Genomic DNA, 15,640 nt, shown 5'->3' with positions numbered 1-15,640 from the left:
CTTCCCCGGGCCTCTCTCCGGTGGGACGTGCCTGGAACACCTCACCAGGGAGGCATCCAGGAGGCATCCTGCCCGAGTCACCTCATTTGGTTCTTCTCGATGCGGAGGAACAGCGACTCTACTCTGAGCCCCTCCGGGATCACCAAGCTTCTCACCTTATCTCTAAGGGAGAGCCCCGCCACCCTGCGGAGAAAACTCATTTCAGCTACTTGTATTCGCGATCTTGTTCTTTCGGTCTCTACTGACAGCTTGTGATCATAGGTGAGGGTGGGAACGTAGATCGACTGGTAAATGGAGAGCTTTGCCTTTTGGCTCAGCTCCCTCTTCACCACGACAGACCGATGCAGTGTCCGTACCGATCTGCCTGTAGATCTCCTGCTCCATCCTCCCCTCACTTGTGCACAAGACCCTGAGATATGTGAACTCCTCCACTTGGGGCAGGACCCTATTGCAGACCTGGAGAGAGCACTCCAACCTTTTTTGGCTGAGGACCATGGACTCGGATTTGGAGGCACTGATTCTCATCACAGCCGCTTCACACTCGGCTGTGAATCGCTCCAATGAGAGCTGAAGATCACGGCCCAATGAAGCCAACAGAATCACATCATCCGCAAAGAGCAGAGACCCAGTCCCGAGGCCACCACAACGGATCTCCTCAACACCTCGGCTGCACCTAGATATTCTGTCCATAAAAGTTACGAACAGTCAGTGACAAAGGGCAGCCTTGGCAGAGTCCAACACACACTGGAAACGATTCTCGTACAAGTGGGTCCGGCACTCCATACTCCCGGAGTACCACCCACAGGAGTCCCTGGGGGACACAGTTGAATACCTTCCCCAAGTCCACAAAGCACATGTAGATTAGTTGAGCAAACTCCCATGCCCCCTCAAAGACCCTGAAGAGGGTGTAGAGCTGGTCCACTGTTCCATGACTGGGAAGAAAACCACACTGCTTTTCTTCAATCCGAGGTTCGACTATCTGATGGACCCTCCTCTCCAGCACCCCTGAATAGACCTTACCAGGGAGGCTGAGGAATATGATCCTCCTGTAGCTAGAGCACACCCTCTGGTTCCCCTTTCTGAAGAGGGGGACCACCACCCCAGTCTGCCAGTCTAGGGGAACTGTCCCCAATGTCCACGCGATGTTGCATAGGCGTGTCAGCCAAGACAGCCCTACAGCATCTAGAGCCTTAAGGAACTCTAGGCAGACATCATCCACCCCCGGGGCCCTGCCACCGAGGAGCTTTTTAACCACCTCAGTGACCTCAGCCCCAGAGATTGGAGGGCCATACCCCAGACTCTGCTTCCTCATCGGAAGACGTGTTGGTGGATTGAGAAGATCTTTGAAGTATTCCCTCCACCGCGTCACAACGTCCCGAGTCAAGACCAGAAGCCCCCCATCCCCACTGTACACAGTGTTGATGGAGCACTGCTTTCCCCTCCTGCGCCGCCGGATGGTGGACTAGGATCTTCTTTAAAGCTGTCTGGCAGTCATTTTCCATGGCCTCTCCAAACTCCTGCCATGCCCGTGTTTTTGCCTTAGTGACCACTGAAGCTGTGCTCCGCTTAGCCCGCCGATACCCATCAGCTGCCTCTGGAGTCCCACAGGCCAAAAAGGCCCGATAGGACTCCTCCTTCAGCTTGAGGGCATCCCTAACTGCTGGTGTCCACCAACGAGTTCGGGGAGTACGGCCACAGCTGCAGCTGGCCGTATTGATAATAGAGGCACAGAACACAGCCCACTTGGACTCAATGTCCCCCGCCTCACCCAGGACGTGGTTGAAGCTCTGCCGGAGATGGGAGTTGAAACTCTTTCTGACAGGGGACACCGCCAGACGTTCCCAGCAGACCCTCACAACACACTTGTGTCTGCCAGGCCTGACCGGCATCCTCCCCCATCATCTGAGCCAACTCACCACCAGGTGGTGATCACTTGACAGCTCCGCCCCTCTCTTCACCCGAGTGTCCAGAACATGCGGCCGCAAGTCCGATGATATGACTACAAAGTCGATCATCGAAATGCGGCCTAGAGTGTCCTGGTGCCAAGTGCACATGTGGGCACTCTTATGCCTGAACAAGGTGTTCGTTATGGACAATCCATGATGAACACAGAAGTCCAGCAACAAAACACCACTTGGATTCAGATCAGAGGGGTTATTCTTCTCAATCACGCCCCTCCAAGTCTCGCTGTCATTGCCCACGTGAGCATTGAAGTCCCCCAGCAGAACGACGGAGTCCCCTGAAAGAGTGCTCTCCAACACCCCCTCCAAGGACTCCAAAAAGGGTGGGTACTCTGAACTGCTATTTGGTGCATAAGCAAAAACGACAGTCAGAACCAGTCCCCCCACCTGAAGGCAGAGGGAGGCTACCCTTTACAGGCACCAAGTCAAGGGGAAATGAGCATGCCAACACCTGCTCGGTTTCCTTACTGGGAGCAACTCCAGAGTGGAAGAGGGTCCAGACCCTCTCAAGGACAGTGGTTCCAGAGCCCAAGCGTCGAGGTGAGTCCAACTATATCGAGACGGAACCATTCAACCTCACGCACCAGCTCAGGCTCCTTCTCTGCCAGAGAGGTTACATTCCACGTCCCTAGAGCTAGCTTTTTCAGCCGAAGATCAGACCGCCAGGGTCCCCGCCTCTGGCAGCCGCCCAGGTCACATTGCACCAACCCCTATGGCCCTTCCAGGTGGTGATCCCATGGGAGGGGAGGCCCGGCCACCAAGCGCTTGCCTCCATGCCCCACCTCCAGGCCTGGCTCCAGAGGGGGGCCCCGGTTACCCACGTCCGGGCAAGGGAAACCCTGGTCCTTGCTTTGTCATCATCATTGATGGTGATTTGAGCCGCATTTCATCTGGTCCCTCACCTAGACACCTGTTTTCCATGGGTGACCCTAACAGGGGAATGAAGCCCCCGATAACATAGCAGCTAGGATTGTCAGGACGCACAAACTCCTCTACCACGATAAGGTGGCGGCTCAGGGAGGAGGTTAAACTAATCTGTACACAAGGCTACTGTCCACCAAAAGAGTAAACCAGTTTATCGGCTAAGATGTAAGGCTGGATCGTGTAGGGCATGGGAAAGTGGGAACGTGGGAACATGGGAATGACACTAGCCCCGTGGTGGCTGATGGGAAAAATAGCCATCATTGGAGGCCACTTGTGCGAGTGCCCTGATCAACACACAGAAACTTGGTGCATAGCCGGCTGCTATGCACACAATTGATGGGAAAAAATTTAAAATGGACTGTCTTTTTATTTTTTTCCTACATGGAAAAAAAAAAATCAAGGAATTCATGTGTCTGAAGGAAGAAGGAGGAGGCAGATGATGTGGATATTCATCATGAGAAGCACAAATAGAAATTTTTCTGATATCCCAAGCTGGTTGAAAGTGTGCTGAAGGCATTTTCATTCTGGTAAGTGTGAACATTTCGCTTAGTGAGACAACTGAAGAGAAAGTTAACAGTATGTTCCTCTGCATGTACATCCATAAGCTTCAGCCACAAGAAGAATGGTCTCTTCATTTATAAATGTTAGACTTGATGGATTGAGTACACCTATCATGATGTTACAATTTGTGCTACAAAATCTTTCTTTTTTAAATTTTCTCCAATCATGTTATCCAGAACTGGATAACACACTGACACACAAAAAGTGTGTTTGCTATCTGGAACTACATGCTGCCTCAAAGTGGAGGGAATGAGACTATCCTGAAGCACTTTTGTTGTTTGCCTTGACCTCAATGTTACTTTGTTCACATAAACTGAGTGTTTCACTCCACATTTCCTCAAAGAGTCTTGACTACAGTACTGGACAAGTGTCTTTTTAAGAGATTCAATAAGGTCAAGAACTTTATAATACCCCACTGTTTCCTCAGGGATTAATAAAGTATTCTGATTCTGAAGACTCTTACATTTTTTGAAAAGTCAAAGTTTTTTAGACAGAGTAAGTCAGAGCACACTATCAAGACACATTTTGATATATATTTTTGTGGGGGTAGAGTTGAAGCTGCAGGTGGAGTTAGATGCTGAAAATCATGAAAATGCAAAAGCAATATGTGTGCCTAACACAAGTTAATAGATGTGTCACTTTACCACGAGTAATGATTTCAGAAACTTTAAAAATTAATGCATTATTCTTATACATTTTGTAATAGTCTCCTCACATGATTCAAATAACTTAATAATTACAAATTATCTATATTAGTTTGAGAAAACTAAAAAGAAAATTTCTGTCAAAATGAACACTGGTACACCATAACATATTCATCTTTCATCTCCAGTTCCGCCACTTCTTATTGGACATGATTCTGATGATGTAATGAGATGAGGGATGATAAGTTTCGATACTCAGTCGTGTGGTGGAACAGTGACCTGATAGTCTGAGGGTGGTGAGAATCTCTTTGACTTCTTAATTGTAAAATGTTATTGACTTTGGAAATGCATTATTGTTTGTATTATGCAATCATTACTAACAAATGGATGCTTTCATTACATTTACTCAAGCAAATATTAATCTCATTTTAAGTTATACAAGCAATGGAAGCAGAATCTACTCTTTCTGTTAGTTATAGTATCCATCCTTGTTATGAAATAAATAATGTCTCTAAAACACTGATGAGAACACACTCAACAATATGTGTTTTATTGTACATTTTCCTGGGCTCTTTATCTGTTGTCACAGCATGTGGAAATATTCTTGTAATAATCTCCATCATCTACTTCAGGCAACTCCACACACCTTCTAACTACCTTATTTTCTCACTGGCTGTGGTTGACCTGCTTGTGGGAATTGTAGTCTTTCCGTTCAGCATGTCATATCCTCTCAGCTCTTGTCTGTATTACAGAGACTTATTCTGCAAAATACGGGACAGTTTTGATGTTGTACTGAGCACAACTTCCATTTTTACTTTATGTTGTATTTCTGTTGACAGATACTATGCAGTGTGTCAGCCGCTGACATACAGGACTAAGATAAGCTTTCAAGTTGTTTCAGTCATGATCCTGATGAGCTGGGGTGTTTCTATTTTTATTGCTGTTGGCTTTGTTATTACAGAGTTAAATCAGAAAAAATGTGAACAAAACTGTTATTTAGATGATGTGCTTGAAAAGATTATGGCACCTGTTTTTTCTTTTTATCTGCCCATCATCATAATGCTGTACATCTACCTGAGGATTTTCCTTGTTGCACAGAGACAGGCTCGCAGCATCCAGAACATAATGAATTCTGGAGTCACTGTCAGCAATGGGGAAAGGAAGGCCACCAGGACTCTGGCTATTGTCATGGGAGTTTTTCTCATCTGTTGGCTGCCGTTTTTTCTTTGCTTTTCGCTGCAGCTAACAGGTCGTGTGACAATGCAGGTGTATGAAACACTTAACTGGTTTACTCTGTCTAATTCAATGCTCAACCCATTCATTTATGCTTTCTTTTACAGCCGGTTCAGGTCAGCTTTCAGAATGATCATTTCTGGAAACATTTTTCAAGGAGACTTTTCTAACTCTAAACTTCTTTGACATGTTTAGTATGGAGAGATTAAACCACCTGTACACTGAACAGGTTGTAAAACTTATTACATAATAATGTATTATAGGGCTTTGTAAATAAAGATTACAAGCTATGCATAACATAAAATACAAATTGTTTTAGGTCAATATATTAATGATACAGTATAGTGAAGCAGACAATTGGTGGCATCAGCCATTTTTGTGGAGCTGTCTCTTGGTGCAGCAGCATGTCTGCTGTGGAGAAGAACTGAACAAACTGATCAAGAAGGCCAGCTGTGCATTGGGATGCCCTGTGGACCCAGTAGAGGTGGTTGGAGAAAGGAGGAGGATGCATAAGCTGTCATCCAAGTTGGAAAACACCTCCCACCCCCAGCAGAACACTTTGACAGCAATGCAGACTCTTTCATTCCAAATGTGTGAGGGAGTGCCATCGCAGATCCTTCCTTCCTGCAGTAGATTGTACAACAAGCAATGCTCCCATTAGATAAAAAACATAATGCACAATAAAAAACTGCATAAATTATTGCACATTTTGTAAATAATAAACACTTTTGTCGTTTTACTTTTCAATTCAATCTCTCATCTTATTGTTTCATGTCTAAAAGTCATGCAAAAATATTAAAAATAAAATTGCCTTAAAATATATAGGGCATGTATATATATATATATATATATATATATATATACATATATATATATATATATATATATATATATATTCCATTACAGCCTCACTGTCTCCACACAGAAGACACACAGCTTTACATCCACAAACATTTTGCTTTCAAAGTCCACTTTTCATTTAGACACTTTTTGGAAAGATGGGTTGTTGACAAAGGTGAGCAGTTCAGTCAGGCTACAAGAGAATGAGAGAGGTACAGTGATTGAGACACCAATGCGCTGGCAGTTCATGAGCCGGATGTGCCCCGCAGACCTTGAGTTTGACACATGATTTAGTTTTTAACCCCTGAAGGCAATAGATATATCAAAACACAGACGTATTATGATCATAGATTTAGTTAAAAGAAATGTTGACATAAAAAATAGGTTTCCTCAATTCATATGTAGGCTAAACTTAAGTTTAGCTGTATTTTACAAATGAGTGATGTGCCTTGTAAACAAAAACAATAATGTCTATCTGTCATGGTCTTCACTTGCCGGTGAGGCTTCCGCCTTCTTCCTTATTTGGAAGAAGGGCGGCTTCTCCCATCAGGACCGCACTGAGGTGCATCAGGCTCATCAGAAGACGGTGTAAAGACTCCAGGATCTTCTCTAGTCTTCGCTGGATCGTATTACTTCTTGTGGTAACCAGCCGTGCACACGTCTGAACTATGAGTAGTCTAAACAGCATTCTAACCTGTTGTCATTTCTTCCAAGCTCCCTGTCCTGGAGATTTACCTCCCCTTCGAGATCCTGTCTGCCCGCTCCTCGCCGCGCCTGCCAGCCTGCTCCTCGCCCTGACCCTCACCGGACTCAATGACCTATCATCATTTCATAATAAATCACTCACTGAAGCTTCTCGTGTGCTCTCTTCCTTGGGTCCTAGCCCTGACTGACACTATCAGAAGGATACACCCCAAATTATACTGAATTTCAAGATTAAATGGATTTTTGTACCAGGTTACAAACATGTTTATTTCTGTGAAGTTGGCCTTTTTAACATGGGAGTCTGTGGGGATTTGCTCTGTTTTGGAGCCAGCCCCTAGCGGATGAGGGATGAACTGCAGTTTTTTTGCACTTCCGCATAGGCTTCACATTTTACAGGCGGAGGTTGCCACTTGGACACAATACAGACTTTATATTCTTCCTTGCTCCCCAGTCAGCTCACGCTCTGATTGGTTACATTCTGTTCAATGTCACAATCCACAGTCACAACTCAGTAGTCGTTGGCTTTCCTCACACATGTCCAGCTTTTTGGTTGTAAATATTGAACATGATCAATAATTCTGATCGTCGGCCATGACCTGTTTCTCAGCCAATTCTCTGGACGAATTCACTTGTAATACACTTCAGATGAAATGATCTTTTTAAAAGAAAATCTTATAAGACTCAAGATAATCTGGTGTTTGCTGTACTTGGTTGGGAAAGGGCAAAATCGTGACAAAAACAGCTTGATAATCTTTATGTTTGTACCAGTTGACATGCCTCTGCAGCATTATATGGACATCAAGGAGAGTTTACCTGGGTCTGGCAGACCGGGGTGGTGGTTCCTCTCTTCAAAAGGACTCTCGTGGGGGGTGTTTCGGGAGTATAGAGTGCCGGTCCCCCTCGTATGAATTGTCCGGTCCATATATAACCGGTGCCAGAGCTTGGTCCACATTGCTGGCAATAAATCAGATTAGTTTCCAGTGAGGGTTGGACTTCACCAAGGCTGTCCTTTGTCACCGATTCTGTTCATAATTTTTATAATAATTATGAATAATGTTCATAATTTTTTAATTTGGTGGCCTCAGGATTGGGTCTCTGCTTTTTGCAGATCATGTGGTTCTGTTGATTTCATCAGGCTGTGATCTTCAGCTCTCACTGGAGCAATTCACAGCTGAGTGTGAAGTGACCAGGATGAGAATCAGCACATCCAAATCCAAGATCATGGTCCTCGCTAGGAAAAGGGTGGAGTGTTTTCCCTGGATCAGGAATGAAGTCGTGTCCCAAGTGGAGGAGTTGAAGTATTTTGAGGTCTTGTTCATGAATGAGGGGAGGATGGAGCGGGAGATCAACAGGTGGGTTAATGCGGCGTCTCCAGTGATGTGCATTCTGCACCAGTCTGTCATGGTGAAAAGGAGCTGAGCCAAAAGGCAATGCTCTCGATTTACCTTTCAATCTACGTTCCTACCATCACCTGTGGTCATAAGCTCTGGGTGGTGACTGAAACAATATGATTTCTAATACAAGCAGCTGAATTGAGTTTTCTCTGCAGGGCGGCTGAGTTCTCCCTTAGAGATAGGGTGAGAAGCTTTCTGATCTAGGAGGGGCTCAGTGTAGAGTAGAGTAGAGTAGAGTAGAGTAGAGTAGAGTAGAGTAGAGTCACTGCTCCTCCACATCTAGAAGAGCCAAATGAGGTGGCTTGGGCATCTGGTCAGGATGTCTCCTGAACCCCTGCCTGGTCAGATGTTCCGGGCATGTCCCACATGGAGGAGACATTAGGGAAGACCCAGGACATGCTGGACGGACTACATCTCTTGGCCTAGTCCAGGCCTTGGCCTGGTCTAGGAACACCTCAGTGTCTCCCCAGGGGCATGAGAAAGTATCTGGTGTTTACGGATGAAGGGCAGTTGTTTAGAGGATGGCTGCAGCAGAGGATATAGGCCTAATTAACTTCCTCACTAACTTTCTGTGTCGAGGGAAGTAAGGCATAAATTCAGACTCCACTGACGCAGGCCATCCTTTCATCACATACTCATGCACACGTGACAATGTGACATCTTTAGTGCTCCAATATCTTAACTGGTCTGTGGTGACTGGTGCATCATCTGTCCCATCCCACATCAGTATCAGATCCTCTTCTTCCCCAGCATGCAATGTCTCTGTCAGGGGCAACCTCCTGAGAGCATCCACATGTATATGCTGTCTTCCAGGCCTGCAAACAATCTTGTACTCATAAGCTCTTAGTCATACAGACCAACGCTGAACACATGAAGAAACCATCTGAGGAACAGGTTTAGTCTCATTGAACTGGGATATCAGAGGCTTGTGGTCAGTTACAACTGTAAAGTTTTGGACATTGAGGTTTTTGTGGGACTTTTTAATTCCAAAGATCAGTGCCAAACCTCCTTCATCCAGCTATGAGTATTTTTACATGTAATCCATTTTTGAGACACTGTATGCATCCACCGATGCTCATGGAGTTGGCCAGATGTTTACATCTGTTCCTGAATGAAAGTTGTAACCTGATCAAGGCTGGTGTTTTCCCTGTGCTGAAACAGACCACATAACTTCAGAACTTGTTTTAATTGTCTTTGGGAAATAATGTAATGGTGACACTGGGCAAGCAAAGCTGTAAAATCTTTGTAGGTGAGTCCAAGGTTAAAATAGAGCTCGGTTAAATCATGTATTGTCATTTCTATGCATGACAGTAATGAATGGAATAATCTGCTTCAAGCATAGGACATTCACTTACTCATGAGCATGACATACTTTCTTGTACGTACGAGAAATCAGTGTTGATCTTTTTTTTTTTTTTTTTTGCGCCTTGTGTTCCCTCACAGGCTCAATACTCCATCCACTCAGTTGCTTGAAATTGCAAATAAACATCTAATACACCTCAAGAAAACCACTTTCCCTCCAGAAGCCTCAGTAGACCACTTTTATGTCCCTACCAATGTCAAACTCAAACCATTTTTTGATTAAATAAAATATAAAACACAAATTCTTTCATTTATTTATATAGAAAATGAATGGATGGCTTATTATGATCACTGTCAAATAACTGCATGATGACAAAGTAAACATAAACAAATTATATAGCATCTTTAGATTTTATGATTGCAGATTACATTTTCATCTTTGCCAGCTGGTGATGATGTAAGCAAGACAAGTTCAGTGGCAGAGACAAAGTACTTTGTTATCGTGTTTGCAGCCAAGCAAAGCAAGCATCTCTTCTGTGCATCTCCCTAGCCCATGGCAATTTAACATATATTAGACAGGCTGTTGTACACAGAAAGGCTTAGACACACACAGACAAACTGGCTAAAGCATGTAACAGTGCTAATGCTTAGATGTCTGTGACAGCTGTATGTGGTGGATAGGACAGTAAAAACAGGTTATTTTTTATTGTAAAGAAAACTTGTATTTGAATTGTGTCCATATCAGGGGGGTTAATGAGCAACAGATATGTATTAACATGGAACTGAAGATTGGTGTTAACAAGACTGAGGTTTTTAATATAAATCTTTGTTATAAAATAGTATCATACACACATATAGAAACTTCTTATATAATATGTCAATTATTTGAAATTTTTCTTGTTACTTTATCTGCTGTAACTGTTTGTGGAAACCTTCTGGTAATAATCTCCATCATTTACTTCAAACAGCTCCACACTCCTACCAATGGTCTCATCCTCTCTCTGGCTGTGGTTGACCTGCTGGTAGGGGCTGTTGTCTTCCCTCTCACCATGAAGTTCTCTATAAGCTCATGTCTGTATCACAATGTTTTATTTTGTAAAGTACGTAGTGGTTTTGATATATCACTTAGCACATGCTCGGTTCTGAATCTGTGCTGTATTGCTGTTGATAGATACTATGCAGTATGTCAGCCACTGACTTATAAAAGTAAAATAAATAGGTGTGTTATCATGGTCATGATCCTGGTGAGCTGGTGAGCTGGGGAGGTCCAGGTGTGGTTGCAGTTTGCCTTGTAGGACTCAACAGAGTAAAATGTGGGGAAAAGTGTTTCTTTGCGGGTCTTCTAGGAAAAGTTTTGTTAATTTTAATCACATGTTATGTGCCATTGATTATACTGCTGTGTATCTACCTGAAGATTTTCCAAGTTGCACAGAGACAGGCACACAGCATCCAGAGCAAAGAAAATTCTGGAGCAACTGTAACTAAGATGGAAAGGAAAGCAACCAAAACTCTGACTATCATCATGGGAGTTTTTCTCATGTGTTGGCTGCCTTCCTTTCTCTGCACCACCATTTTTTCTTTCAGTAATGTTTCAGAGCCAGGTTTGTTGGTGGAAATGTTTAACTGGCTTGCATTATCAAATTCAATGCTCAATCCATTCATTTATGCTTTCTTCTACAGCTGGTTTAGCTTTCAGAATGATTATTACAGGAAAGATCATTTTGGGTGATTTTACTAACTCCAAACTTCTCTGATTTATTATTCTGTAGATTACTATGGCTATTTCCACTCTGATAACAACAGCATCACAGACACAAAAATGGACATGAGCAGTTTATCCTGCAGAGATTTAACCTGAGCTTGTCACACTGCAACAAGTGCAGTAATCTCCTTACTGCATTCTCTGTTTTAGGACTAATGGAGGTGTTGAAATTCCAGATAACTAAATAAAACATAATGCTCTTGAAAGCCACATGATTCTTCTTTTTGATGAGAAGATATTAAATATAAAACATCCCTCATACTCCCAGCTGGATTCAGGCTTTTGGTCCACAACATATTATTTCATGAAAACCATAAGTTAGTTACTTGCATCAGTGAAAACATAAAGCCTGAAAAATGTTTTCACATTGCAATTGACGTGTTGTCAGAAAAGGGACAGTTTTTTGTGCAAAAATGAGAAGCTGAGAGATGATTTTCTGGAGTGTTTGCATGAAGATAACCATGATCAGATACTTGTTGTGATACTGTATTACAATCCCAAATCAGAAAACGGAAGGTGGGATATTATGTTTGACATACGTTAAATATAAAAGAGCACCAGTGGCTTAAAAATGACTATAAGGTGCAACGTGCATTTGTTACTTTATATTAGTTTGTGCATTTCCTTCTTGCAACTTAATCATAAAAACATTTGGACAGTAAAGCTGTGTTTCACTAAGTTGTTCCTTCTCACAACACTCGAAACATATTCTGAAACTGAGGGTACTGAACTATTTCATTTAATTTATTCCCTTCAAAGAAACATTTTACATGTTGCAACAACTCATTTGGCCGTTGTCTTGTTGTTCACTTTTATCCTGCACATATTCTCTAACCAGGACAGGTCAGGGCTACAGTCTAGCGCAGGGATGGGCAAGGGCTGTTCTCCAGCAGGTTTTAGATGTTTCAATGGAGACCTGATGCAAGTTAAATGGCTCTCCTCAACAGCTTGTTGTCAGATTCTCTCTAAGTATGCAGACCCATTAATTTAATTAAGATGTGGTGCAGCAGGAAACATCCACAACCTGTCGGACTGCAGTTCTTCAGGTCCAGCTTTACCCATCGCTGGTTTTCACAACCCTCTTCTTCCTCAGCTATGCCATTGTAATGTGTGCAGAGTGTTGTGATGCATTGTGTTGTTGAAAATTGCACAAACATCCTTGGAAAATGTGTCTTTAAGGCAACACATCTCTGAAGTAAATGTTTCTCAAATCCATTTAGTAACCCTGAATATCTGTTAAGCTATTCTGACTTACTTTGGAATGTATTGTAGGCCTGAAAAGGAACAATGGGTGTATATTAACAAAAGGAAATAAAAAACATCCAGGTTTCACACTGTTAGCAAGTAAATAAAAATCAAAGTAAAAAATATGTATCATTACAAGGGTTTATTTGTTTTTTATCCATTTATTTATCTATTCCCCCTCTTTTTGGGTGAAAGCATTTCCCATACTGTACCTTTAACTGATTTGATAAATAATAATTATTTAATAATAATGTTAAATAATGGCTGGATAGACATACTTTTAAAATATATCACAAAAAAATTTAAAATAATAGTAAATGTAAAATGATGGCACTTCAAATAATCACATTTTAGATTATTTTAGATTTAATTTGTGGGACTAAATAATTAGCTGAAATTAAAACAAGCTTCACCAATAAATGTTTTTTTTTTTTCCTGAGTTCAAAACTCAGCAACACTTTTATTTTACATGTGGTGGATTTTTATATACATTTTTTCCATGTAATGTGAAAGGGTTTTGCAAAAGATTATTTAAACCCTTAAATACTTCGAATATGATTATACTGTGGACCTGCTACTGAATTGGTTTAAAATTAAATTGCATTAAAAAAAAAATAAATAACACTACTTTCAGATTTACTACGAGTCTGTTTCTTCTATTCATTATGAAGTGGGAGAAAACAGAGCTGATCTGTCGTTAGATTAGATTAGATTAGATTAGATTAGATTATTAGATTAGATTAAATTCAACTCCATTGTCATCACATATGTACAGGTACATGGCAACGAAATGCAGTTTAACATCTAACCCGAAGTACAAAAGCAGCAAGTGCAGATATAATAAATTAAATATGTAGACGGTATGTTATGAGAATATCTTAGTGATTTATAAAATGGACTATGAACATATTATCCAGATTAATATGGGCTTTAAATATAGTCAACTATAAACAAACTATGAACATAATTTACAGGATGAAATATGCAGATGATAAATTATTCTATACAAAACTACAGGTAGAATGACATGAAATATTGCAATAGTATAGGCAGTAGCTACCTAGGATTGCTAAAACCTAGTGATATGCGTGAGTGCAGGATAATTGGTAAAGTGGTACAGTGGTGGCAGAGTGCAGTTTATGGTCCAAGGACGAATGGGGGGTGGGCAGTGAAGTTGTGTGTCGGGGTCAGCAAGAATTCAGTAAGGACAGGTAAGGATCGAGCAGGTTCCATACCAGACTGTGACACAGTTTGTTAGGATGCTTTCGATCCTATCAAAACAGCTTTTAAGAATATTAATTTTCACCTCTGTGGTGGGGATAGATCCTGAACTTGAGCACAAGGTTCTGAGATGCTAGCTAGATATAAGCTGTGTCCCAGTTCTGGCCTTTTCCTCTTTTTTTGGTTTTTAAACATTGTTTTTTTCTTTTCAATTCACTTCACCAATTTAGTGATCCATGCCATGAAATCCAGAATGTTCTTTATTGAATTACAGGTTGTAATGGGACAAAATAGTTAACACACAAAGGGTTGTTGAGTTTTTGGGGTTTTTTTTTCTAAAGACCTTGACTACCCAGTTTAGATTCAAAGACTTGGGCTAATTATATGGTGGGTGACAAAACCACATTAATTAATCAACGCTGTTATATTTTATTGTAGTGCATTAATACAGATTATTATTATTATTTTTGTTCACAGTTCTTTTTCACTGGCTCTGAGCACAGAGAAACCACGTGCAGAGGCTTGTAGTCCAATGCAATGCCTGTTCCTCCATGTCTGGTCCTGCTGCAAAGGTGCATGTCATGTAAACAAGAGAGAGCGGGTTTATTAAATGAAGAGATACTTTCTGTCTGGCTCTTTCTTTGTCTCTCATGTAAAGTCAAAAATGCAAATGGGCAAAAGGTTGTAAATTTTGGAAAGGAAACTGCTCCCCAAAGACAATTTATTCATTTATTTTCTAAATGTTAAGTAGGCCCACAAAGTAGGCCCTGCAGACAGTTTAAACTGACTAGATGGCGGCTCAATCCCAAACCACCCCGTACACACTACCCCTTCACTACAGAGTGTCACTCTCAATAAAGTCAAACTCACAGCTGTGGCACTTTAATTGGAGGGGGAGGGTATAAATAAGATGGGTAGGAATGGGTAGCCCGCTTCCCTCAATTGGAGAAGAAAAATAAGTGTTGCCATGGCAGCACAAAGACACATTCTGGTCCAGACCAGTTGGTGGCAGTAATGCGCCAATTCATGTTTGCAAACCACCAAAAACCTAAAGAAGACCGGCACAAAATCAGGGAGCATCAGTAAGATGCTCCAGTTTTCCACATAAAACCTTTAAGATGAAAGATATCTGGTTCCCACAAGCAGGAAATGCAGCTAAATTAAAAGATTAGCCCTAAACTAGAGGAGATTATGAATGAAGTTAAACCGGCCCATCTCAGTCACATAGTTGGAAAGTGGAATTAAATAAATCTCTAACTTTAAGCTGAGTCCTGCATGGATCCAGTTTCTTCAAACCAAACGCTGGCCATGCATACCATTATGATAATTAGCAAACAACCCATTACCCACGGTTTTCTCCCAACCCATTGAAATATGACCTGCGACCTGAACTGTGATGTATATATAACACAGTACTGAACTGAACATACATCATATTGCTCTGAGTCATATTATCTCTCTGACATGTTGCCGCTCACAGACACATTTTTTTAACCAGACTGCTTTGCAAAAACAAAACATTCCCAGTCCCAGTTTGAACCGTGTTCTTTGTTCCTGAATCACAAATCCAGCTCCAAGAACCTCTGGCATCTAATACTGAATACTGTTATTTAATTTTCCAAGATACAAGAAGGTTATTTAATACCTATATTTAAAGAAAAAAAATACTATTCTCATCTATGATCAACCTGCAGCCTTTATATTCAGATTATGTTGTTTTTTTTTTTTGTTTGTTTGTTTTTGTTTTTTGCATCTTTCACATTTAAAAAAAAAACTGCCTCCATCTCCATGAGCTCATCCTCTCTCTCTCTCTCTCTCTCTCTCTCTATGTATGTATGTATATATATA

The 15,640-nt window shown here is 41.7% G+C and overlaps 1 protein-coding gene and 1 pseudogene across 1 annotated transcript; both read left to right on the top strand.

Moving 5' to 3' along the window:
• The first annotated feature begins 4,612 nt into the window (after positions 1-4,612).
• LOC121634203 (trace amine-associated receptor 1-like) lies at positions 4,613-5,509 on the top strand. The gene has a single exon (XM_041976716.1). The coding sequence runs from the start codon at positions 4,613-4,615 to the stop codon at positions 5,507-5,509; it is 897 nt and encodes a 298-aa protein (XP_041832650.1).
• Positions 5,510-10,340: 4,831 nt separating this feature from the next.
• Positions 10,341-11,482, top strand: LOC121634202 (annotated as a pseudogene).
• Positions 11,483-15,640: the final 4,158 nt, after the last annotated feature.

The sequence above is a fragment of the Melanotaenia boesemani genome, chromosome 22 (genome assembly GCF_017639745.1).
Source record: "Melanotaenia boesemani isolate fMelBoe1 chromosome 22, fMelBoe1.pri, whole genome shotgun sequence".
NCBI lineage: Eukaryota > Metazoa > Chordata > Actinopteri > Atheriniformes > Melanotaeniidae > Melanotaenia > Melanotaenia boesemani.
The sequence above is the reverse complement of the archived record's forward strand: the minus strand, read 5'-3'. Positions and strand labels throughout refer to the sequence as shown.

Excerpts from the sequence above, each read along its gene's own strand:
- LOC121634203 (XM_041976716.1), top strand. The coding sequence starts at position 4,613 with ATGAGAACACACTCAACAATATGTGTTTTATTGTACATTTTCCTGGGC.